General features: G+C 47.8%; 1 protein-coding gene across 1 annotated transcript in view; it reads left to right on the plus strand.

Annotated features, from left to right (window-relative positions):
• Positions 1-25,173, plus strand: part of LOC149372602 (transient-receptor-potential-like protein) — a 166,467-nt gene that overhangs the window by 58,815 nt on the left and 82,479 nt on the right. The window contains exon 2 of the mRNA XM_089567105.1: positions 23,296-23,542. Coding sequence (XP_089423231.1) covers positions 23,390-23,542 — 153 coding nt within the window. The 5' untranslated portion in view covers positions 23,296-23,389. The remainder of the gene's footprint in view (positions 1-23,295; positions 23,543-25,173) is intronic.

Here is a 25,173-nt window from a genome sequence, read left to right on the forward strand (position 1 = left end):
GCCCGTCACTTTGCACTGCTAAGATAGAACGCCGGCTTTATTATTATTATTTTTTTTAGAGGGGTGGGGGGGGGGATGTACTAGCGGCACTTCCACGATAATTAGTTGCTTGTTGGTCACTAGTAATCGTTTCCAATGCGCGGGTCACTTTGATAATTTGACCCCCCATTTGTTGAAGCCATGCGCATACCTACTACGTCGATGAATATACCACAAGAACTATTACCCGAACCTTATACCCGCTTTCGCTGTCACCGGGCTTGCTTCAGGTCTCCTTTTTTGAAAAACGTGTTCAATCGTTGAGCGTGAGAGAGAGTTTAATTGCCCAGCGTTCACTGTGCGCGGTCCTTAAACTCGGTGAGGAATTTCGCTCACATGGGGAACAAAGCAAAAACGGAAGATAATGCACGTTTAATTTCGTCCGCGGATCATTCCGACCGACTGGTTCGATCGATCGGTAAGTATCGAGGAGCCGTACCTCTGTACGCTTGCTAACGTTGACTTCACGGTTTAATTTCACGGATGATGTAGTCTAAATGTGACACGCGGAACTATGCACGAACACCAATTTGAGAACGTGCCACATGTGAGTTATTTTATCTTTGCTGCTTGAGGTGTATTTGCCGCACTAGTACTAACAATTTAAACGCGTGAAATAACATTCTGCCCTGACTTGTGCCGTGATTACGCTAGGAGGTTACATTTTTTTTTTACCAGACTTATAAAGTACAGCCAAGAAGACTCCATTCTATTGCCAACAGCGCCGGCAACAGACTGCAAGACTTACTACCAAATGCTGAGATGGTGCTTAAACCAGTAGGTTAATTTTGTCTCCGATATAGTTCGACGTTCTTTGTTTTTTAGTGAACACACTGGATAGACTCGTCACACTGGTTACATTGGACTGTGGTCTGATGCCAAACACACGACGGGCTCAACCCTTCTTTTGCTCTGTCTTTATCCTTTCACCTCTTTCACACCCATATGTCGAGTAGCCAACCGAGTGCACTCCTGTGGACCTGCCTGCGTTCCTTCTGGTTTCTCTCTTTCTCAACTCAAATTAGGCAAATACGGGTCCATGACGTCGCGCATTAAGAAGTTCGGCTTCATACTCTCATCTCTCCCCCCCCCCCCCCCCCTTCCTCTCCGCACTCCCCCTCCGCACCCTCAAGCTGGACCACCGGCCTTGATGAAGTAACTAGTCCTCACAGACGTCATTACATTCACGGCAGCATTATGTTGTCTTTCTACAGTACTGAGGTGACTCCCTTTAAAGCAACTGCCAAATATCCTTGCAGGAATTAGTAAAAGAGAGAATCTACAGTGCGGAAAGAGAGGAAAGAAATGAGCTTTAAGGCCGACATTATGATTTGGAATTATCTTTATCGCTAAACGGCCGCACAGTTGACCGCGCCAACACGTCAGATGCCGGGAGTAATGCACGAGGGAAAGGTATTAAAACGAGAAAGGCAGCTGAGGTTTACGAAACACGCAAGCACGCACACAAAATAAGGAATTAATGGGACCGCGTTTCCCGGCATTCAGCACACCGTTAGCCATTCAGTTCCGTGGTCAAACACGGGGGTGCGTGCGGCGATATCAGGGGCGATCAATAGGCCGGCGCCTCACGCTGCCGCCGCGAAATCCGAAGTGTGATCGGATTTTCAGCTCCCATGCCTGCTTCCGTCGTTATTTCCCGAGCTAGTCGCTAAGAGGCTATCGGCTTTTCGGCCCGTTATCGCTTCGGGCAGACACCATTCGGAGCAAACATTCTCCCGAATAAGCGAACGGGCAGAAACACCCAAACGCAAGAAGAGCAGATGCTGCCGTAAGCCGTAGCCAACCAAGCGAATGACTGATGTCGTTATTTGTCGGGCTTTTTCTATAGGCCAGGCTCGGCGCTGTTTCCTTCTTGTTTTTTTTTGTTTTGGGGGGGGGGGGGGGGGTGTAGGGGGCAAACGTAATGGCGAGAGTTATTTTTGAGTTGAGAGAGAAATGTCCTGACGCAAACGCTTCGATGCGCCGCTGGGAACAACGATCGGCGATGGCTGTAATCTGCGTGTCAGCGGCTAACAGTCGTCAGCTTTAACCGAAGCATAACGACCGCCGGGATTTGCTTTCAAATATAAATGCTATAATTATAGATAGAGCTTTACTTGTCAGACCAAAAATGATGAACTTTTCAATATCGCTTGTTAAACTTGTATTTCTGCCGTAGTTAATTTATAAATTTTCTAAAACATATGCCAGCACCGAGTGAGGGCATAGGCGTGCACAGTCTTCGCATAAAAAAAAAGGGGGGGAGGGGTTGGGGGGTGCAGAGTTCTTACTAGCGCCTGTTTGTATCTTCTGAGTAGCAGAGACCATATGAGACGACATCTGAGGGCCTCCTCCGGCTGGTTAGAAGAGAAAAAGGGGGGGGGGGGGCAATAAATTTTATTATTAAAACATAATTTGCCGTGATTACTTAACAAAACCTATAAAACGTTATTTGCACCGAAAATGCAATGCAAACATTATTTTGCTAATCTGGGCTGATTTCACGCATCGTGCAGATTCAGAGAAGAGAATGCTTCATCATGCGTTATTCTGCGGTCAACTTCTCTGTCTTTTTATAGTTAAATAATATTACTGGTTGTTAATATGTGCCATGTTGAGGTCATATTGTGTGCTCTTTTAGATATTTTGTCCGTTTTCGTGTGTCTTTGGTGTTTTGGATGCAGATGTTCTGTACAGTAAACATGGCATTATTAACAGTTACTCCGTGTGTAATTTTTATTTTTGTTTATTTCAAATATGAGAACTGCATTGACAGCTGTCTTTTACCATGGCTTCTGGAAATCTTAAGTTTTGAGTTCTGGAGAACATTCAGAGTACCTGCAGTTGTTCTGGAAAACGAAATTATTAATCTGAATTTGACCTAGGATTTGAAATGACGCCTCTGACATCTTTTACATGAAGAGCAAATGGTTGTTTTGAAACGTTACTGAGGCATTTTTAACCTGGATACTTTTCTACTAGATCGTAGTCAAAGAGCGATGGAGGCAGACACGCTAGTGGGGAGCATTTTGAAATGTTGAAGAGGGGTGGGGGGGGGGGGGGGGGCAAAAAGATTAATATTGTCACGACCAAAGGAACTGTGCAGGCAAGCGTAGAGGAGAACCCAGATTGAGGTTTGTTTTAATCACCCAGCCAAGGTCTATACCGAGCGCTTCTCAAGCGCCAACGGATGTTTCGTTGTCATTCCGGCTGAGCGCGGAGGCCACGCGGGGCTAGGGACGCGGCAATAGCAACGCCACCACCACCACCCACCGCCACTGCATCATAGTAATCCATATTACGTCATCATCATTGCCAGAGGCGGCGGGGCTATTATCATCGTCTACACAAAGCAGTGACGTAACAAGCGTCGCCAACACCAGTGGCGATTTCCCATTTTAGAAGTTTTACTGAGCACCGTTCAGCCAGCCGCTTTCTAAGCTTCGACATCTGGCCGTTTCAAAGCGACGCCACTGCGCAAGAGCTTCTTGCGGTGGCTTAGTGGACGTTGAGTTCCGCTGCTGAGCCCAAAACCGCGGGATCGAATCCTAGTCGTGACGGCCGCATTTAGTAAGAGGCGAACACCCGTGTGCTTTGCGGAGTCATTGAACGTTATGTAACCCCAGATGATCGAAATTAATAGGGAGCTTTTCACTACTTCGTCTTTCGTTACCGGTGTGCAGGTTTGGGACATTAAACCCCACCTATATCATCATACCATACCATCACACCATGCCACTGCGCAGGCTTCGACTCTGGCTCGAAATAAATGTAGGCTCTGTAGAAGATGAATGTTCACTAGTATCTTCTCTCTCCCATGTAGTGTTTTGCGAGATGCCTTCGGTTTAAAAAAAAATATGTGCTGAAACAGGAAAAATACCGTTTTATAGTTGCGTGCAATAAGTACTGAGCGTGTTCCATCCCTTTAGTGGTTCATAAACAGAGCTGTTTTGTTTTGCTCTGCTTTGCTTGATTGCTTGCAGTGCAGTGGAGTGTTAAGGTTCGCCGATATCCCGCATTACCCGAGGACCCATTCGGAATCCCCGCAAGATGGAGTCCCTCACAACAGCCACCTCTTTTCGGCGACGTTTTGGGAGTCCTCTCGACGTCCTTTGTTGTTGGCATGACTTTGGAGAGATGTCCGGAAAGTGAAACCATTGTCCACCTCGCCCGAATTTCTCTTCTTCGTCCGCCTTTCAAATCACCACGCCCACACAAACCGCTTTTCCAAACACTTCTTCCTCAAAGCTACAATTTCCGTGACCGTCCCTCAGGCGCTGACCAAATTTAGCCATCTACGGCCTTCCATTAGTTACCTGCGTTCGTAACGATGTGTGTTCTTTCAAAATGCGCCAATAAAGCTGAACTAAAGTACGTTTCCCAATAACCGGAGCTAAACAGGGCGGCGCGCCAGCAAACAGGACATGCATCAACGCCCGGCCACTACTATAGCCTGAAAAGCATTTGCTAGCCTCTGGCGATGGCGGGAGCAGTGGGAAACTGAAAGGGGTGGGAATGCTGTGAAGGGGGGCTGGGGGGGGGGGGGGGGGGTGAGTAGGGTGTGGTGCGTGGCGTAAGCTCCAAGCGGTAAACGTGCACGGTCCAAGACACTTTCGATCGGTTTCTTTCTCGATCTAGCAATCGACCCGACAGTTGCATCGTGCCCATCCTCCTTACTCCCTCAATGTCCACCCCGTCCCTCCCACCCTGGAGGCCAGCATCTGTTGCGCAGCAGCTTGAGCTGTGTATAGCCCTCGCCGAACACCGCAGCGGCAGCCGCCACCGGCTCAACGCGTGTGTGGTGCGGCCGTAGTTGCAACAGCCCCTCCTCGCTTCAGCCGGTGCTTAGGTCGCCAATGAAGCGCAAAAAGAACGCGGCGCGTCAGTAACAGCCCGCTCCATTTCTGCCGCCGTTTGCCGGCCGCCTCGGTGTCGGTGTCACACGCTGTTTCGTCCGAGGAGGGACGCGCGGATCGAAGGACGGCCTGTCTCCCCGTTTGCGATCCACTCCCGTACTCTGCCTCGCGCCGCTTGCGATGCGGGCCTGTGGCGGAGGCGCTTTCCGAGATGACGCTCCTTATCCGATTAGGGTTGTGTTCTTTTTTCTTTCCTTCCCTCCCTCTCCATTTGTATATTCCTTCTTTGGGCGAAGGTTTTATTCGTAGATTCGGTGGTCAATTGCATGCGGACCGTTCGTGGGGGAAGGAACTTGTTTCGGTCGGTTCCGATACAACTTTCCAGCGTATGCGGCCCTTTCGGAACAATTGCTGGCACTCTTGGTAGTTGCCAGTGCCTTTAACGCCTATTTTGGCGGGTAACAAGCCAAATTTGTATTGTTTGCGCAATGAATCCAAGAGGCAGTCGTTCGTTACGCATATCGCTGGTATTTAGAGACCTCTGAGGTCAGGAATCAACGTTTCAGCTGACGCCGGCTGATGCGCATGTGTGACCTTAGGCTTGCATCACATGCCCGACGAACTCGCGCGCCGTGACTACTTCAGATCAAGCAGGTACCTCGTATTAGGAAATACGTTTTTGCACATGGTAATTTAGGGGCGCAAAAATAACTCAAGCGCAAGTGAGGATTCGATTTGAATGATGAAAGAGAAGCGTAACTGTCCAAGGATAGTCAAGGCTAATGTGTTGGGACTTCAAGAAGTCGTGTCAAAGATCCATTTACCCAAGCATTTCACCTCAGAGAAGCTGAAAACCAGGCCAGGATAAAGCCTCTACCCACTGGAAAACTGCTTGGTGTTCAGGGGGCACTATAGGGATCGATTCCTTGATCGTTCCCGCACACTAGGCGGATGCTGAAACCACTAGACCGCCAAGTGACAATTCATCATGCTTTTATTTTTAAGGATGGAACACTTAAATCCCACATACACACGTGCGCACGCACGCACGAACACACATACACATGCACACACGCACGCACGCACGCACGCATGCACTCACTCACTCACGCACGCACGCACGCACGCACGCACGCACGCACACACACACACACACACACACACACACACACACACACACGCACACACACGCACACACACACACACACACACACGCACGCACGCACGCACGCGACCAAACAACTCGTTGTCGGTCAGTGTGTACACGGCAATACCGACACAATGCTGCTGTGGGGACGTGTGACATGCGCGAGCATTATCTCGGCATTGAGGGGCTCGTCCTTCGCGAAGACGGCCCGACTTCGTTCGGAACGGCCGCAGTCGACGCTCAATCCCTGGCCGCCGTCGCAGCAGTCGTCGCGGTTGTGCGACCGTCCACAAAGAATGCGAGGCAACGACGATAGGGTTCCCCGTATCGAGTCGTATTATAGCCTCGATCCGGCTCAGCCCAAATGAAAGAGCCGCTCGTAGCCGCCGAGAAAGGCACGCCGCGCACAAAGAGGCTGCATTGTGTCACCGCCCCGCGAAGAAGTCCCGCTTTCTTTTCTATCTGTCGTGCTTCGCGGTTTGCACGCGGTTCTAAGGAAGTGTGAACAGCAGGGCGAGAAGAAGAGGAACTGGGAGGGACAGTTGCACATCACACACCAAGGCTCACGAAGCCCTCAATGAACCGAAGCTTCTTTCTCGGAGGAAGAAACGGGGTTTCGCCACACTCTGTAACCCAGAAACCAAGAATTCCCTGCTTTTTTCTTCCCTCCCTTTATGCACTATTCCTTCTATACTACAATGAATATAGCAGTTTACTTCTTAATGCGGGGGAACCTTCTTTTGTTGAGAACGCACTAGATCTTTTGATGCCCCCTATGATCTTACCGGTGAACTATACGGGTTTATTTTTTATTCACCTCAGGAAACCATCTTTTTGTACCCATCACAGCGGCATCTCCTCCTGCGTCGTCAGTCAAGAACGCGAGAATCTTGTCAGATTCAGGCTGCTACAGAGTCGAGACTCAGCGAGCCGGGAAACGGCGGGTCAGCATCCGCTGAGGCGTGGTTGCACCTACGTTTCGGGTTCACATTTTTTCAGGCTGTTTCACCCACAACACAATGCGCCGAAGCGCTCAAAATGCTGAAAAAGAGAAGGAAATGTTGTGTTACGGTAGTTCGTAGCGCGTGTGCACTGTTAAGACCCCAGCAGCGGAGGAGATATTTAGGGACGGGGGAGACAAAGAGTTCGTATTTTTTTCGAGAGCGCTACGCAGAACAGACGGTAAAAAGAAATAACACGAAACAGACGTCAAAAGTCCGCGAGAGTATACATGCATCAGGCTCTTTACTTCCACTATCTTGCCTGGGTAGCGAAGTTCAAGCGAGATAAATATTCCCAAACTTGCTAAGTCTTCAATACTTGCGAGATTGAAAGAGATCGAATAACCAGAAAAAGAAGAGAGAGAGAGAGAGGGAAGGAAAGAAAGGAGAAGTTTTTCGGCAGTACTGGCGGTCGTTCGGCGGCCAAAGTTCAAATTTGGCACAAAGTCGACTTCCTGTCTACCCTTAGCTTGGCTTCTATGCCATGGATGCTCAGTGACAGCCCATGCTGGTTTCGCGTATGCATCAGATCACGCTCACTTAGCGCAGGCTGCGGGACAAACGCGATAAGACATTTTATTAGCATTGACACTATCTCATAAATATTCTGAGAACGTCGTTTGCATGACGCCATCTCAGGCACCCAAGTTCCCTCCGACTACGCGTGACTGCCTGCGCGACCTCGTCACGTTCATTTCGCTTGTTCGTCTGCTCATCAAGAGAAAGACAAAAGGAAAAGAGTGGACGTGCATGAGAACCACGGAACCAGGAATGCAGGCGATGCCGACGCGAAATGCGGGGCACGTTGTAGATGCCATTCGGCACGCCTTCTTTTCGTTAGCCAGGCAGTCGATTCCGCGGAGTTGTTTGTCTCCTTTTTCTTTATCTTTTCACTTGCTAGGATTAGCAGGGACACATACGCCGTGGCACGATTATTCCCTATTCGATAATGCAGAGATGGCCAGACGAAACAAGCAAGGAATGCTGGAGCGCTGGTGTCCGTTCGCTGACAGACGCTGTTACGGTTCCCTGCGACCCCAGGCTCCCGCGTCTGTGGAGTCCGGCTTACCAAAACAGTGCTGCGCTGTGGAAACTAGGGCTGGCGTCGGCCAGTAAGATATCGAATTCGCATAAGAAAGGTCTGTGTTTGGCCTACGCTTGTGAGCGAACCAATCACGACAAAGAACAATAGCATAGCCAAGGCAGCCGACTAATCATGAAAACTTTCGGGCGCAAATCGCTTTGCGAATTGAAACAATGAGTAGCTCGCCACTATCGCAGCTTCTGCAACGTTGCACAGTTCTAGGGAGCCGAAGTGGTAGCTTGGCGCTTCGGGGCAGACTCCTCGGGGAACGTTCTTTGGTACGCACTTGGCTGGAGGAAGCGCCGGTCGTAGCCGCGACCGACGTGGCCTGGAGCAAAGATTAGTCCCGGGAGCGCTCTCACTTCGCCTGAACGTGAATCGCTTTCCCCTCGGAGAGAATGCGCGCTTTGTATCGGAAGAAGAGTGCCCTCTGTTTCCGAGGACCAGAAACAAAAACAACGGTTCCGGGCAGGCTGGGGCTTCAAGGAACTCCCGGGCGGGACAACTGAGGTCTCCTTTTAACATCTTCTTTATTCGCTACCAACGACACTTAGATAGAAAAGTAACGCTTGAAAACGAAGTGAGCTGAAGTCGAAAGTAACAAATATGTCAGCTGGAGGGAAAGAAACAAAAAAGAAAGAGGTTTTTGGGGTTACCATATTTTGCTCGTGGTTCTGCACGTATTGAACCAGGTACAGCCGGCCAAATCTTTAGATGGCGTGCGCGACAGCCGCTTTTTATGCGCTCCTGCGCTTTGTGACGAAGCAAACTTGGGGAAAGCTCAATATTAAGCACGGGTTTGGTAAGCCTCTGCTTAAATGTGATATCTTAGCTAGTTTGCGCCGTCATAAGCTGCAGGAGCACGGAAAACACGGCAGTCGCACACGCTAGCTGAAGATTTGACCGGCTGTACCTACCACGCTGTGCATATTTACCGTAGCGACTTTTAAAGTTTTCCCGTCTCAACCAGTGCTCGTATGAGGGTAATCCGCGCACGGAGCTCGGGCATTGCGGTAACTTTTCTCTCGTAGTAAATCTGACAGAGGTACTCCACTGGTTCGGCCACGAATGATGCAACTCTAGAATCGTCTGCGCTTCGGCAGATGACACATGCCGCCGCAGCCGCCATTCGGTGAAAACCCAGCGTTCGTTGGTTTCGGCCCCTCGATCTCAGCGCAGGCGATTCAGAACTTGCATCATGCTGCGAAAAACCAGGTCAGTACCGTTGTCAGATTCACTACGACAGAAAGGTTACCGCAATATGCAAGCTGTGTGCGCAGTTTCACCGAAACCGAGCCAGTACTTGACGCGGGGAAAATTTTAAGTCTCTACCATAAAGGCGAAGAGCAGGGTATATCTCACGAGAGAAATATTTAACTCGTACGTGATTCTAACCGTAAAACTTTTTAAAAAGCCTGCTATTTCGCGCCACGCTTCCTAATTCTCTGCCTTATTGTTGAGGGTCATGGTCTTCGCCGTAAAGCACGGCCAAGTCATATGCGGTGTACAGAGTCGATCACACTTGCCAGAGCGCTGGAAAGGTGTCGTTCGAGGGAAATGAAGAGAAATTATGAAGCAGGTATTGACTTTCAGAGCAGCTGGATAGACACGTGAACGTACAGGCACCAGCGCCTCACCGCTAGCAAAGCAGCTGCGGAAAGATCTCAGTTCGTTTGCTCCGCAGCACACCGTCCGAGCACTCTGGACAAGTGTGATCGACTCTGGTCCAATAAATACTAGCAATATGCAGATTGCACCATTATAGCTGGAACTGCGTTTTGGGCCTGTATTGCTGGCTAGAATTTTCCTTTCTTTGGTGGGCACATACCTACCCTCCCCAAAAAGTTTTCGTGTCTCGGCTGTCTGTGAGCTGTGTGCAGGGAATCAGTCCACTGTTAAGTTTTAGTGGCTTCAGTCTAGAGGTGGCACAATATTAACCTTGAATTGTAATTTTGGCCACACGCTTTATGTCGTACCTGCAATGCGTCAATCGCTTCCTTTTAGCCGTCAAGAATGGATGATGGAAAAACTTAACAAACGGCATAAAAAGCAACGCTGCGAGAGACAGAGAGGGAAGTGTTTATTTTCATAGAAAGGCATAGAAGCGAATTGTATGGCCTGCTTCTCTGAAGAGGGTAAAGAGGATGTGGAGAAGAAAGAGGGTCACGTAGGATGAAGACTGGGGCAGAGGAGGAGTGCGAATGTGTACGTTTGTACTCATCCGCACTGGCCGTGATGAATGGGTTTGATCAGAGTCGCGAGTCCGCATCTGCACTCATGCTGCACCAGCACTGCACCAGCACTGAACCCGCACTGCACACGCACTACACCCGCACTACACCCGCACTACACCCGCACAACACCCGCACCACACCCGTACCACACTCGCTCCACATCCCAGGACGCATGGGAAGCTTTATCAGCCAATGTCGCTCTCTTGTCACGATACATGTGCATTATAACAGCGGACACGACATTTTGTTTACTGAACAAAGTCCTTTCCGCGATAACATGTGAGTGGACACTGCCGCAAAAAAACAAGCATCAAACAGTAAGCAGCAATCACAGCACACAGGGTGCAAACAATGTTTGTGCGCAAAACTAAACTGAAATTAAGTGATAAAAGGAGAGGCGATAGAATATTTGGGTTGCAAGGCTACCAGATGTCAATAATTAGAGACCAAACTGTTATCCGTCAGTACAATTTATTATTAAAACTCTCAGAGTCATTTTAATTTCTTTCAGCTTTTGGTTGAAGTTAACAATGACTAAAATTCAATATGGTTAGACATCAGAAATCTAGCTGAACGTATCACACGGTGTATACATGAGGCCTTACCCACCGAACCAGCACTTGCAATATTGAATCAATCGTCTCTTTTTGTCTTAGTTTTCTGCATTCTTCGTCTGCAATACGTCCAATCACACCAGCCACGCACGCGCACACACTTCCCTCTCTACCGCTTTCCTTGGAGCGGTGTCGAATTACACGCGTGCAAACGGAGTGTCTCTTCGTCTTTGCTGACGGCCGCTTTCCAAACCAAACGCCTCAGACTGAGACACTGAACACCGCTTTGAACAAGCAGTGCGGCAGCCACGCGCCGTCTCTCCTCCCCTTTACATTCAACCCCCTCTCCTTCCTCCCCTTTTTATTCACGGCCATCGTTCCTTAACCGCGAAACTCTGCTCAGCGCACTTTGGAAAATTAAGGGGGTGACTGCGGTGACCTCCCCTTTCACGTTTCTCCTTCCTCCCTTCGGCAACCAGAAGAGAGGAAGTCGTAGACCCCCCGCATAAGAAATAACAAAAAAGAGAGCGCTCCACGCTGTTAAACTGAAGGGACCTGCAAAACACGCGGACGATTTTTTTTTGTTACTGCCCTCATTTTGAAAAGGACGAAATTGAAAGACACTGGCGACGCTCTGAACGGGCACGCGGCTGACTGCCACGGGCGTTCTCGACCCCCCTTCCCCTTTTCTCACCCTCTTGCGACCGAAGCGCCCTCACCCTTCGAGCCGTCTTAGCGGAAATGATTATTGAGAGCGAATCGCGAACACGCCTTTGCGGGTCCGTCGCTTCCCCTTTAACCGAGGCAAATCTGTGTAACGCTGCGCTTCGCGTCACCCCTGCCGGGCGCGCTTTGTGCTCGACGGTACAATACGAACTGCACGAGTTGAACCAGTTTCGTTCTTCTTGTCTTTGCGAGTAATCGCGATGAAAGCGAGAGACAAGCGAGTTCGTTGGCGCGACGAACGGTGTGAATCTTAACTTTGAAGGGGACCGTTTGAAAAGGGAGGTGAAAAGACGAGCATTAGGGACCACGGCTTCGCGACTGCTTAATGCGGGCCGTCTTTCAACGCCCCGACTGTCGTTTTTCGCCTGAAAGCCGTTCTTGCGAAAGGTCATGCGAATTAAAATTTTCAGTCTTCAAAAAAAGGTTATGGTTGGTTCTCTGGTTGCGATGCAGAATGAAGGTTGTTGCACCATTTTTTGGAGAATGCATCTATGAACGAAATTTTAAAACCTATTATTGAGAACATCACTTTGTTTCTTGTCTTTACCCAGTGCCTGCATACGCATATATAATGGCAACTTGCGCAAGTTAGTTATGAGATTATGGTAAAAATGAAAAGGTATTTTCCTCCTAGAGTCAGGCATGGTTAATGCAAGAATTTTAACTCTAATATGACGCAGGAAATTGCTTAAATTAGATGACGCTAAGTTCTGTGGTGAAACTTTAAAAATCGATGTGCGTAAGGTAGCTAGTGTGAAACACATTCCACGTTGAATAAGTGCGTTTGTGTGCTTTAATATTTTAGTAGTGTTCACAGTCTGTGATTCAGTGCGTCTCCTGATGTAGCTTATACATGCATAATAGAAAGTGGCACTGCCTTCGCATACTCGAGTGGGAATCTGCTCAGCGGCAGCCTACGGTATGGTGGGACACATCAGCGTTTTATGCTCAGGTATGCGTATAAAGACTACATGCTATACGCTAGCGGAAAGGCAATGCAGTAATCTCGAAAGCATAGGATTTAACCGACCCGATAGAAACAAGACCCCAAGACTCACGGACGCAGGCATACACAAACAAGCATAAGCTTGCACGAGCGCATTTGATGTCGTAATGAATTTTTCTTGGGCCTTTTGTTACGGCTGTGGTGAGGCTTGGAGAAATGCTAAATTTCCGCAAGATGTTCAGGTTTAGGTTTGCTTTAAAAATTACGGTTCTTCTTTGTGGGCACGCGGTTAAACAACAATCATACAAAGAAAAGAATTGCTTTCCTACAAGTGCATTGTCGTAAAGCGATTGCGAGCTTCTTTCGTAGTTTTAGCTGCCGTTTACTGCCGTTCCGCACCAGAAGATTCGTGTAGCCTAACATACCTGCCTTCATTATTGAACTTCGACGAAGTGTAGAAATGATTTTTGGCAGCTGGCAAAAAAAAAAAATTCGAACAAACTTAGAAAGGCCAGCCCCGTGGTTGCTGAGCATGGCGTGAGGTTGCGAGGTGGTCCTAACTCAACGGTGCGACTCTACTTTGCACTGCTGGCACGTTTTATGGTAAAGTTCGTGATCACGAGGTCTTTGAACGCGATTGGCGGTATAAATTATGCATAGCCACCGATTACTGTGGCACGCAAGATATATATTAGACAAAATAACAAATCTCTTTGGAACGAATTCGCTTAACTGTCGTAACGTTGGTTTATCAGCTCCAGCGATAAAGAAATAAAAGGAAAACAAATACTGTTACCCCTGTGTCAGTGAAAGTCACCGGGCGCTACGCCAGAGACTGTTTTTATCGTCATAGAGAAGGGCCAGACGATTCCTTTCTTTAAAGAACCCGCTCAGTGTGCAGGGCTTCAAAGAACTTAACGTTTTTCCTGGCCAACTTTTCAGTCGCTAAGATAACGCGCCAGGTCGACGGGGACAGCTAATTATCTTCCTTGCGAAGCCTCTTCCGATGTTTTGAAGCGCGGCAGCGTGCGGCATCGACAGCGCATTACAACCGGCCCACTACCGTCAGCGACGATTGCTTCGTTCCCATACACTGCGTCTACGATCGAACTCGGTGTGGAGGAGCGCGAGAGAGGCTTTTACGCGCATTCGCGTCCCGCGAGGGTTGGCTGACTCCTGTCGAGACATGTCGGCGGCGCGCTCGTAAGATTGAGCTCCCAAAACGACGCGTCGGCGGAGGCGCGAAGGCGATTTGGCCAGGTTGTTCGAAACTCCGTCCTCCCTCTTCGATCTAGCCGGCTGCCCGGTGACCTCATTTTGCGAGGACTGCTTGCTTGATACGCGAAAGCCATTTGCGTTGGAACAGCGCGTTGAGATCTACGCACCTTACAGCGCTGCTTAATGCGAACGTTATTATCTCATCTTCGACGAAGCGGAAAGGAGCAGTGATTTCCTTTGCCGCGATTAAAAAACGTGTCTTGTTCGTTAGTTGTAACTGCGTATAGTCTTAGTATTGCATAGAGGTATAGTACTTTTAGTGTGCTAAAATGACTTGGTACTCCGAATGGGTTTCTATCATTGCCATGTGGCTGTTTACTCCGTAGTATCATTTATTCTATGGTATTTTTTTTTGGTGCACCTATGGTTTGCAGAGCAAGATTATGATTGAAGGCAAGATATAAGGTCACTCAGCAAGTCAAGGAGTGGTAACATGTTTGAAAATGCGTGCAGACTCCTTGTTCATAATGATGGTTTGGTTTATGGGGTTTAACGTCCCAAAGCGACTCAGGCTATGAGAGACGCCGTAGTGGAGGGCTCCGGAAATTTCGACCACCTGGAGTTCTTTAACGTGCACTGACATCGCACAGTACACGAGGCTCTAGAATTTCTCCTCCAAAGAAATTCAACCGCCGCGGCCGGGATTGAACCCGCGTCTTTCGGGTCAGCAGCCGAGCACCATAGCCACTGAGCCACCGCGGCGGCTGTTCATAATGAGAACTAGAGAAACCATGCCGATTATGTACGCACGGTGTTTAAATGTCACTATTTATTTGAACCTCAAGGTTCCCTCGCTGGACATTACATCATGGATGGGCGCAGGAACGGCGGTTAACAATGAATGTTACGTGGGAATCATGACGGTGACATGGCTTCCTCGATAGCAGTCTTGAAATGGGCGGGGTCAGAGATTAACGCTAAACCGCATAGAAAGTCATTCCAGTCGCGAGCTGTGTGCACAAAATATAACTTTGGAATGTAGTAGTGCGGGCACTATGCGGGTTGACGCTGTTAGGAAGGCCTGTGCGGGGTGTTCGACGCACTGGTAGTATGAGCTGACTGTCACGGGGTGAACAATGAAAAAAACCTGTGATAAAGGCAGATCAAATTTAAGCGGCGCTAACATTTAGAATGAATACAGAGAGGACATGACAGGACGGGCGCGGGCTCGTCCTCTGTGTATCCGTCCTAAAAGTTAGCGCTGCTTGAATTTGAACGAAAGAAAATGCATAACTAACTAACCCCGCAACGTGTTTTACTGAGATAAAGGCAGATACGTGAAATTCGGCGACAGGAAGCGAAAGAAGGAGGCTGTAGTTGGAACTTTGAGGCGGATATGCTAGAGTATCGCGAATAGTTTGAAAGAATAAAGCGAGTGGCATAATTCTGAACAGATTCAAGGGCTGAGATGAGGTTAGACTGATCGGGGTCAAATATTGCGCAAGCGCTTTCAAGTTTCGGTCGCACAAGTGTTTTATAAGTTAGTAATTTTAAGGAAGAAGGTGCCATGCGCAGGTTACAACGGAGATACCCAACTGCTCGATTAGATGAATTTATTATGTAGTTAATGTGGCAAGACCATGATAAGTCACTAGTGAGGTTAATACCAAAGATACCAAAAGTTGCATTTGAATTGCACCAGCTCGTCATGTTCGTTTCACTGCGACGTCCGATAACGTGGTCGAGTATTTCAGTACACAAGATTCCATTTACCCCACTTTCAGGATTATCAATGTTCATCTAGACAACCACGTTAACAAGTGTTGTTTAGCTGCCACCTCGCATCAGAAGCGTGGATTTTTAATGAAATATTATTTGATCCAGAAAAAAAATGACGGTTCGAGATTTGTCGTGGCAAGGAAATTTCTCGCCCTACGGACTTGCATCTCGCCTCATTAAGGACAGATGTAGGCATACGACAAGTGTTTGCGTTGACACAGTGAAACAGCCTTGTGATTGTGACAGGTACGTTAAAGGTACGAGACGCAGGGTCGCTTTCGTTCCGATATTTTCATTCAACTTGCGACAGATTCGACAGCCTCAAAATCTGACAAGGATTGTGGTCGGAGTAAAGAAATATTTTTCTTGTTTTGCTTTTTCAACCAAGCTACGCTCATTATTAATGTCACGAATGCCTACGCTCGTTGTTTCTTGTCACCTCAGTGGTTGAATGGATGCGTGGTGTCGAATTCGCATTTCCGTAAAAGCGAAGTGTTGACAAAGCTTTGAACGCGACACGTTCTGCGCTCGATAAGCAGTGAACGCGGGCAAAAAAAGGGGCCAAATTTGTCGCGGCTGTTTATTTCGCACCACCTTCCTCCTTTGCTTATAAAACGTATTGCACGTAAATCCTACACAGGTGGTCATGAATACCATCAGGTGTCAAGAATATCATTGCAGTAAGGGAGAGAGTCAACTGAAGCCTTTTAGGCAGCACTAAAGACGAACCGATGATCCCGGCCTGGTCCGTTCTTTTTTCTTGGTTTTTGAAGCCGCCGCCCAAGCGTGGTCACTGTGCCTCCTCAGATAAAAAAATCCAGGGGTCTGTATCGTCCAGTAGACATAAAATTCCCTAGGCGATTGTATTTTCCGTGTGGGCAGATAGTGTTCTGAGTGTGGGTAATGTACCAGGTCAGAAGAGGACAGTCAATAATTTTTTTTTTCTGCCAAAACTGAGCGCTGAGGACTGCTGATGCGAACTAAAGTCGAAATTAGGTATTTCCATGCATCGCTCTGACGACTTCAAGCTGCACGTGTGCTTTCAGCAACGCCGTAGTGGAGGGCTTCGTAGTTATTTTTACAGCCTATATTCTTCAGTCAAAGCAGACATCTGGGGCTAGTTTGTTGTGATTCATTATAAATGTAAGGCTAGCGCTTAAGACGTAGACATAGAAAAGAATCAGACAGGACGAGCGCGATATTAGAGCTCGTCTTGTCTGATTCTTTTCTATGTCCATGTCTTAAGCGCTAGTCTTACGTTTACAATATATGTTTCAAAGCGACCTGGCATCGCACATCACGCAGGTGTTTTGTATTCATCTTCCATCGAAATGAGGTAACCGCGGCAGGGGCTCGATCCCGTGGCCAGGTGATCAGCAGGAGCACGCCGCTTCCATTGCGCTACAGGGAAAGATCTCACTATTGATACGTGTAACGGCAAGGAAAGGGATAAAAACACGACGCAAAACCACGTGTAAAGCGGAAAGGGTTACATTATTCACAGGGATTCCAAATTCCGCTATGTGTTGGCAGTGTGATAGCATTAGGAGCTGTTGGTGATGTCACTTCCGGTCTGATGACGTCACGTCCTGTCCTGTGGTGTCATTTCTCTCCATGCAATGAAAATGCTCCCGTCTGGTGAGGTCATTTCTCTACAGGCAATGGGAAGTCTCTGATCTGGTGACGCCAATTTCCTCTAACTAGTGGGTGAATTTTATGACCGACAACGCATTTTGGCCCCATGAGGCATCAAATGTCATTTAAGGGGAACTGCAGATTTTGTCCTCATTATAATGTTACTTATCTATACTGCTATCTCCTTTTCCAGATTATATGGAACTACCCTCTTCCTCTGTTTTCTTAAATTATTATATACACTGACTTCTGTTTTCTTACGATCTATTTGTTTCCGCGACTATCAAAATATACGCGCAAAACAGAAACGTTAGGGTCAAAGGCCAAGATCATCAAAGAACACGCAGCGCTCTAAGCGCGGAGCAGTGTGCTATGTAAACAAACCACGCATCCACTAACAGAAAAAAAGAAAAGTCTGTGCTAGCCAAGATAGGCCAAGCCTAAAGACTAAATAACAAGAAATGTGTCTAAGTCGCCTCAATAATTAAGAGTCCATTCCCCTTTTACGACCACTTTCCAATGATTTCAACATGTCGACCAACACACTATAGAGGCAGTGTTTTGTAGGCTAATGTCAACGACCTAAGACGTCAGAGTCAGTAAAGTTTAGTAGGCACGAGAGTAAGTTAATGTATCTAAGATACCTCCTCTCTCTCTCTCTCTCACTCTCCTCAGTGATTTATTTAAACGCAAAGCAAGAAAAGAAAGTTAGGTTACGAGCTGAAGGAGGGAAGCAAGCAGTTTTCTGCTCTGTCGCAACTTGGTTTGAAAAACAACCAGAGCGACCTCCTCTGTAAGAACCCCGACACAGGCGCATGCACCCATAAATTCCATTGATTGCACTGTGGCGTTCTTTTTTCTGTGTTGTCCTGCGTGTCCACGAATGCATGGTCGCAGGCTGAAAATAATCTTAACGCACAAATCCTCTCTCTAACTGTGTTGAAACATGGTCCTGCGTAAACTACAGTTATCAACAAACGAATTAAAGCGAACAAAGCATTTTATGGTGTTTGACGTCCCAAAGCTACTGGGGCTATGAGGGACTAAAACCAACACGGCAAAGGACAACAAATACATTACACGGTTTCGGTTTAACAAATTTCGACAAGACAGCGAAATAATTGCGCTGAATTTGGGACTACGGGAGACGTTAATCATGCCGCAGAGGCATTTCACCGCATCACATGCATGAATGATGATGCGAAAAAAACACAGCGGCGGTTCTACAGTCTATAGACTTTCTATAGACAGTCGTAATATTTCTCTTTGGTCTTTAATATACAGAAGTCCACCCAAGCATAAATAAGTAAACAGGCAATCAAAGTTGTGAAACAGTAAGTCGGCACGCTCTCTTTATAAGAACTGTCATAGAGGAAGTACACAGACTTCACATACGAAAGCCTTCAGACGTTACATAGAGAGTTAATTTTTTTTAAGCGGCGCAAGCACGCTTCTGTCAGAAGACTCACTGCAGACGTAAGTAATGGAAGCAAAAAAAAAAAAAAAAGGACACACGAAAGCGTGCGGCTAGCCGGTCATGAAACTAAAAAAAAATGGCGGTGGCTTTAGAAAGCAGCCCTCCAGCAGAAACAGATGAGAGAGATGAGATAGTACTGTTGCTGCAACAACGCCACTGCAGATTTCTTCGCTGCACCAAAAAAACAAAGAAACGAGGGAAAGGGAATGCGGGATTCTTGGCGCGGTTTCAATGAGAATAAATGGCAGGGATACGGACCACTACTGCGCTCGGGTTTCCACACCACTGGGCACATGAGTGATGGACGTCGTCGGAAAACCGCAGAAAACGCCTTACAGCGTCCTATTTCACGACGAGGTGTCGGTCGCAGTTGCTTTGCAACTTTATTGGGCCGCTATTTTTGTCACGTCTTTCATCAGCGCCGTCGAAAAAATGCCCGGCCCATTCGGAAAGTCCTATTCATCGATGCTGCCCTCAACACGTTACCACCTTATGACTCCATACTCCATACTCCATACAAAGCGCAAAAAAAAAGCAATGAATAAACGAGCATTTTCAAACAACATTTCTTTCTAAATGCCGAGAGCTGCTCTATTGTGATTTTGTGAACCAAGCAGGGATGTGTGGCGCCTTTCTTTCCTTCGTACGACAGGGATATTTTTGAGCCTCTACGCACGTTGATGCTATTCCAGGAGGAGTACGGCAGGGTTTCGAGCGAACTGCTTTAGAATCAGTGTAAATTAGAATAACGCCGGTAAAGTTCTGGAATATAGTAACCACTCTAATTTAAGCACGTTTTCACTTTTAGTTCATTTACGAAGTGTGAGAATACTAATCAGTAATAAGTGTAGTGCCACACTCCACAATAAAAACACATTTTTCGGTAAAGTTCTGGAATATAGTAACCACTCTAATTTAAGCACGTTTTCACTTTTAGTTCATTTATGAAGTGTGAGAATACTAATCAGTAATAAGTGTAGTGCCACACTCCACAATAAAAACACATTTTTCTGTGCCTTCCACTTCCTCTGAAAAGATAAGTGGCAGGAAATATTTGCAATGAGGTAGGCTGAATGGCCCGTGTAGTCCATAAATGGTGACTACTAAGAGCAATCACAACAAGAACAGCCGTACAACGTGCGGGAGTGCTGTCTCTCAAAATAAAAAAATCATGCCATTAGCCAGATACAGTGCTTGAAACCTATATATTTAAAGCACCTGAATTTTAGACAGACGCAACAAACCTTGTTTTGCCACGTACAATTTGACGTGATTTGAAGGTGATCACTTTAGGCATAACCTACATGGATTAAAGGGCTACATTTAACGCGGTTTATTTCAGCAAACCTGTCGAAAGGAATGCATGACTTTAGATTGCCGAAGGATTTCTCTATCCTGTGCCATAATCTTTATTGCAAATTAAGCGACCATTACGCAAGGGAACATTTTTCGGTCAGTCTTGGCCGGAAGGAACGCGATAACCTTCAAATTGCGGGAGGCCGTGCAGTTAAAATTTCGCATCTACGACGCGCTTGGAATGGTCTTTCCAAATTACTGTGTTTCACAATGTCTGCCTCTGTGATTTACGCTATTTCAGTGAAAGTCTCCGCTTGGTTCCCGCTCTAGCCGGTGTCACTGGCTACCGGTTGGTTTCATGCTTTGCGTGCAGACCTGAAACAAGAGTACGTCAGTGGTGTGGTCTAGCCCATCGTGCTTTACGTGCGTTGTGCTTAACGGCTGTAATACAAGTTTCCAACGCTAGCAGCGCCACCGAGCGAACACTACGTCACTAGTGGCGCACAGCGAGCGAGGGAATAGAAATAAAGCACTAGACACCAAACACCGGCACTAACCGATCTTTCACCGGGGCATTCCCTTTCCAGTCCGATGGAGTTCGGGAAAACTAGCGCAAACTTTCGAGGCGGTGTTGTTTACTGGCACATGAAAAACGGCGATTTAATAGAGAAACGTTTACCAACTTCACTAAAGCACGATGCATACTGACGTTTAATTGTAAAGAATACTCTTATTGTTTCTATGCTCTTCGTCGGATATGCAGGCCGGATAACTGTGCTGATGGCACCTAAGAAAAATTTTGAATAAGAGACTAATTTTGTGCCAAAGGGGCAAGCCGTATACACTACATTAGCGCAAGTTACCTTCAAAAAAAGTAAAGCGCAATCATTTGGTTTCACCGACATGAGCGAGTACGAAGGCTACAATGGCACGCCTGCGCGACTGGTGCGCACGTTTATGGGTTCACGGGTATACGTGTTTGCAAGCCGTGAGTGAGCGTTTACGAGCGCTGCGCAAACGGAGAAATCGGGCACATGTTTCTGGCCCTTTTGAGTGCTCTTCCTTGTTTGGCCCAAAAATTGGGGAAAGTTATTGCTTATTTTTTTATATTTTTTAAATGAAAAACTGCGTTTGCCGAGTGCTTCTTGTCGTTCAGTCCCCCCCCCCCCCCCCCCCCCCGTTTTCTTTTTTTTTCTGACTAGAGCTTCTTTGGATATATTAGTGTACACACCTTTTTATCCGAACAGCGGAATGTGCAGCGCGTCTGCGCCGTACCTTCCCCTACTCGCTTATGGTCGTTTTATCTTTACCAAAAATTAGAAATTCAATGTCACCACTCTTTTACCCCCTGCCGCCTGCAGGGTTACATGAAAAACCGCAGGAAAAATGGCCGCGTGTAAAGATACACCGTAGTGGCATATTAAGCTCTCGATCAGGGCTTGCCAAACTGCGGCTCCTCGTGGGTCCAAATGCGTCTCGCGACTCTCTGGCATCAGTTCCCCCTCCCCTCTCATTTCTGCCTCTAAAGACAGCTTCCCTTATGTTCAAAAAGAGGCGTATGTAGGCAGCTGTTGCCAGTTGGCCCCAATTGGTGCGGATAATCCGCGGCATAAAGCTTGTGCGGCTCATAGTTTCTAAGTATTACCTCTGTGGTCCAGCCGGTAAAACCACTTCGAGCTGACACTGCCTTGTTTGCAAGATGTGAACAGAAAATTGCCACTCCCCCATTTCTCTTGCAGCTCTTCGCTGAAACGATTTTGTTTTATGGCCTTTGGCCAAACTTGCTCTAGACGGACAATGAAGGGGGGAGAGAGTCCAATGCTCATTATAACTGGAGTGAAATGACAATTTAGCAATCGGGGAGACTATATTCTTTTCTTCCGTTTTAACCTTATTGTTACTGTCCAAGCAGACTGCGTGGCGTAGTGTGAGTCAATTATGAAAGTGGTATCAGGCCATTTATAGCTTTAGTCCCAGTTTGCTCTCGCTCTGACGAGCAATAAGAGTATGCAAGTTTCAGTGGACCAAAAGAATCACGTTGTTCTGATCCCTTAGAATATCAGACGCAGCCGCCAGCCTCTCAATTCACAATATTTGCATGCATTTCAAAGTAACAAGGCAGCTATTCTACAGAAAAGCGCACATCAAGAAGGGTCTGAAAATGGGCACACAGAAGTAATATTTTTTTTATGGCAGCGCTTTGAAAGCGATAGCCGTGTCGTGCCGGGTAAAAAAAAAACAAACAAAAAAAAACACTGAACATAATGTAATTGCTCCTGCCTAGAAGAGGGAGGAAAGTCGTGTTTCTTGCTTGCCCTCTCCACACCCTTTTCCTCTCCGATGCACACGCAATAGTTTCTCGAGGGCTATTAACAGTTAAACGAGCAGAATTTTCGCAGCACTAGCTGTACTACTGTATTTCCGCTGGTTTCACGTCGTCGATGTCTTGAGCCCGTTCGCGGACCCAATACAGCAGAACTTGTTACATGCATGTGTACACAGCTACCGCTTCGAGTGCACGGCCACCCTCCTGCGAAGGCCTCCTTGGGCGACCGAATTCGAACCAGGACCCTACCGTGATGCAGTGTACACTTTCCCTAGGCCATGGATCCATCCAGTCACTCATATAGGCTGCTGCGGATATTTTTACTTGATCAGCGGCAGTTCACTGACAGAGGAAGCCACGCGTGGCGTCATTTCTGTATTAATAATTTCTAGAACCAGCTGGCGGGTGATGAGTGGGGCTGTTGTCGGTTTCAACGCACAGAGAGTGGTGAAAAAACAGCGGTTATGTATAGAAATGGAATTATAAGAGTGTCGCATTGCTTTATAAACTCACTCACTCACTCACTCACTCACTCACTCACTCACTCACTCACTCACTCACTCACTCACTCACTCACTCACTCACTCACTCACTCACTCATTCACTCACTCACTCACTCACTCACTAACTCACTCACTCACTCACTCACTCACTCACTCACTCACTCACTCACTCACTCACTCACTCACTCCAACTCACTCACTCACTGACTCACTCACTCACTCACTCACTCACTCACTCATTCACTCACTCACTCACTCACTCACTCCTCACTCACTCACTCACTCACTAACTCACTCACTCCAACTCACTCACTCACTCACTCACTCACTCACTCACTCACTCACTCACTCACTCACTCACTCACTCACTCACTCACTCACTCACTCACTCACTCAATGTTCTCCCAGTAAAGAGCGTGCCGTCAGCACGACAGGTCAGTTGACGTGCCTGCGACCTCTGCGTGCCGTGTGCAGGTTCCGAGGCATCGCTGCTGTTCCGGAGGGGAGCCGAGGAGGTGCTGACCCGGGTGTCCTCCCAGCTGCTGCTGCCGCCGGGGCCTCGTGAGCGATGCTGCAGCCCCCGCTGTCGTCGCCGCCGCCGCAGATGGCGCCGGCTGCGGTGGCGGCCTGCGCAGCGCGACAGTCGCCGCAGTCGCCCAACTGCTTCCGCATACCCATACCGCTGGAGCCGCTCAAGGACGGCCACTCCATGGACCCAAAGGTGAGAGGCCGACACCCCGTGACCCACGAGAGAGTGAGATTCCGGAGTGTGTGTCGAAAGCGGACACCCGACCACGATAGTTTATTGGGCACGAGAGACACAGAAGAGTGAAGCGAGCATCACGCAGTGTTTATACACGTCCAGGTTGCGTTTTCACACCACAGCAATATTTGTTTCTGTACTGCTCTTCGTGACTCCCGTGCAAACGAAACGTACGCGGTCCGATGAAAACGCATTACTGTCGTTGCAATTCGGCAGCAGCGAGGTGTAAAGTCGGGTTAAAAGCGCTAGTGACGATATTTTGTGAAGCACTGCCGAATCTAAGCACGTTTAGGGAGAGGTAATGATGCAGAAATGTTATTGCGTTCTGGATATGAAAACAACACTGCAACACCAGTGGTGCAATGCAGTACCGTCCAATGATTAAATTCCATTTTCTTCCAGCGGGAACTCCACAACGGCAGAAGTGTTAACGGTGCACTAGAGACGAATCTGAGCTCGCTTTTTACCGCGGGAACTCGATCTACGCGCTCCAAGCATTCTTTGAAACCTAGAGTTATTGTCCTGTGGGGCCGATTTCCCCATTAAATCGGATTAATCGTCCCGGCTCTCGCCTTTCTTTTTGAGCTGACCTCTGAACGTAGGAGGAGTAACCAACGCGTGGAGTGCCTTTCGGCCAGTCGCGAACGTGGCAGCGTGCCGCTCTACCATTGGCGGAGTGATACGTAGTAACACGCGGAGTGATCTGTGGAAGCGAAGAGTCCTCGCGAATTTTTATTTCCGTGGGCCTAATCTGCGGCTATGTTGCCTGCCGCTGAAACTCTTCATTCATTGTTATTTAAAAAACAAAATAAAAGCGGAAGTCAGTTAGAAAATAAAGGCGGGAGCCAGGTCGTTTATTCCGATTGAATACGGAAATCGGCCGGCCAGGACAATAATTCATAGTTTCTAAGAATGCTCGGAGCGTGTAGATCGAGTTCCCGCTGTAAAAAGACGAGCTCAGAATCCTCTTTAGTGCACCTTTAAGAGGAATGACTCTCAAAATGCTGTCCTTTCGGCTTACCTTCTATATATAGCCTTTGAAATATCGTCGGCGCGGCGAAAGGAAACGATGGCGGAATGGCCCTGTCCAGGCGCTCGGCGACTTCAGCGGAAATGCGTGGGTGCGTCACGCGAAGCCATGCGTTACGTTGTAATGGCGATCCAGGCACGCATCTTGCATTGAGAAGCCGTGTTCAATGCGTCGTAAGGAAGTCTGATGTACTACTGAGGTTTTGATGCACATTGCATAGGCCCTTGCCAACAAAATTAGGCCCCTTCACGGCGGTGGTCCTCACAGCTAGCTCATTGTGCAGTTATGAACGCAAAAGTCCGTTGGCTTATCAATCAATCAACCAACCGGACACCAGCTCGCTGTGCATGTAAGTTTTTGGCTACCTCTGTATGCACACTGTTCTTTGTTAGATCGCCAATGGAAGTCCACTGAGTCGACTACCACAGGTTCCCCATCGCCTTAGGCTGGCGACGGGGGGATAAAATGTTTATATACAGGTGCTCGTGCAAACTGATTCGGCCAGGATGTTTCTGTTACCGTTCACTGCACACTGGAATAGAATAATTCCGGAAGAGAG

Source organism: Amblyomma mixtum, chromosome 1 (assembly GCF_055824585.1).
Source record: "Amblyomma mixtum isolate Tamu chromosome 1, ASM5582458v1, whole genome shotgun sequence".
Classification (NCBI taxonomy): Eukaryota; Metazoa; Arthropoda; class Arachnida; order Ixodida; family Ixodidae; genus Amblyomma; species Amblyomma mixtum.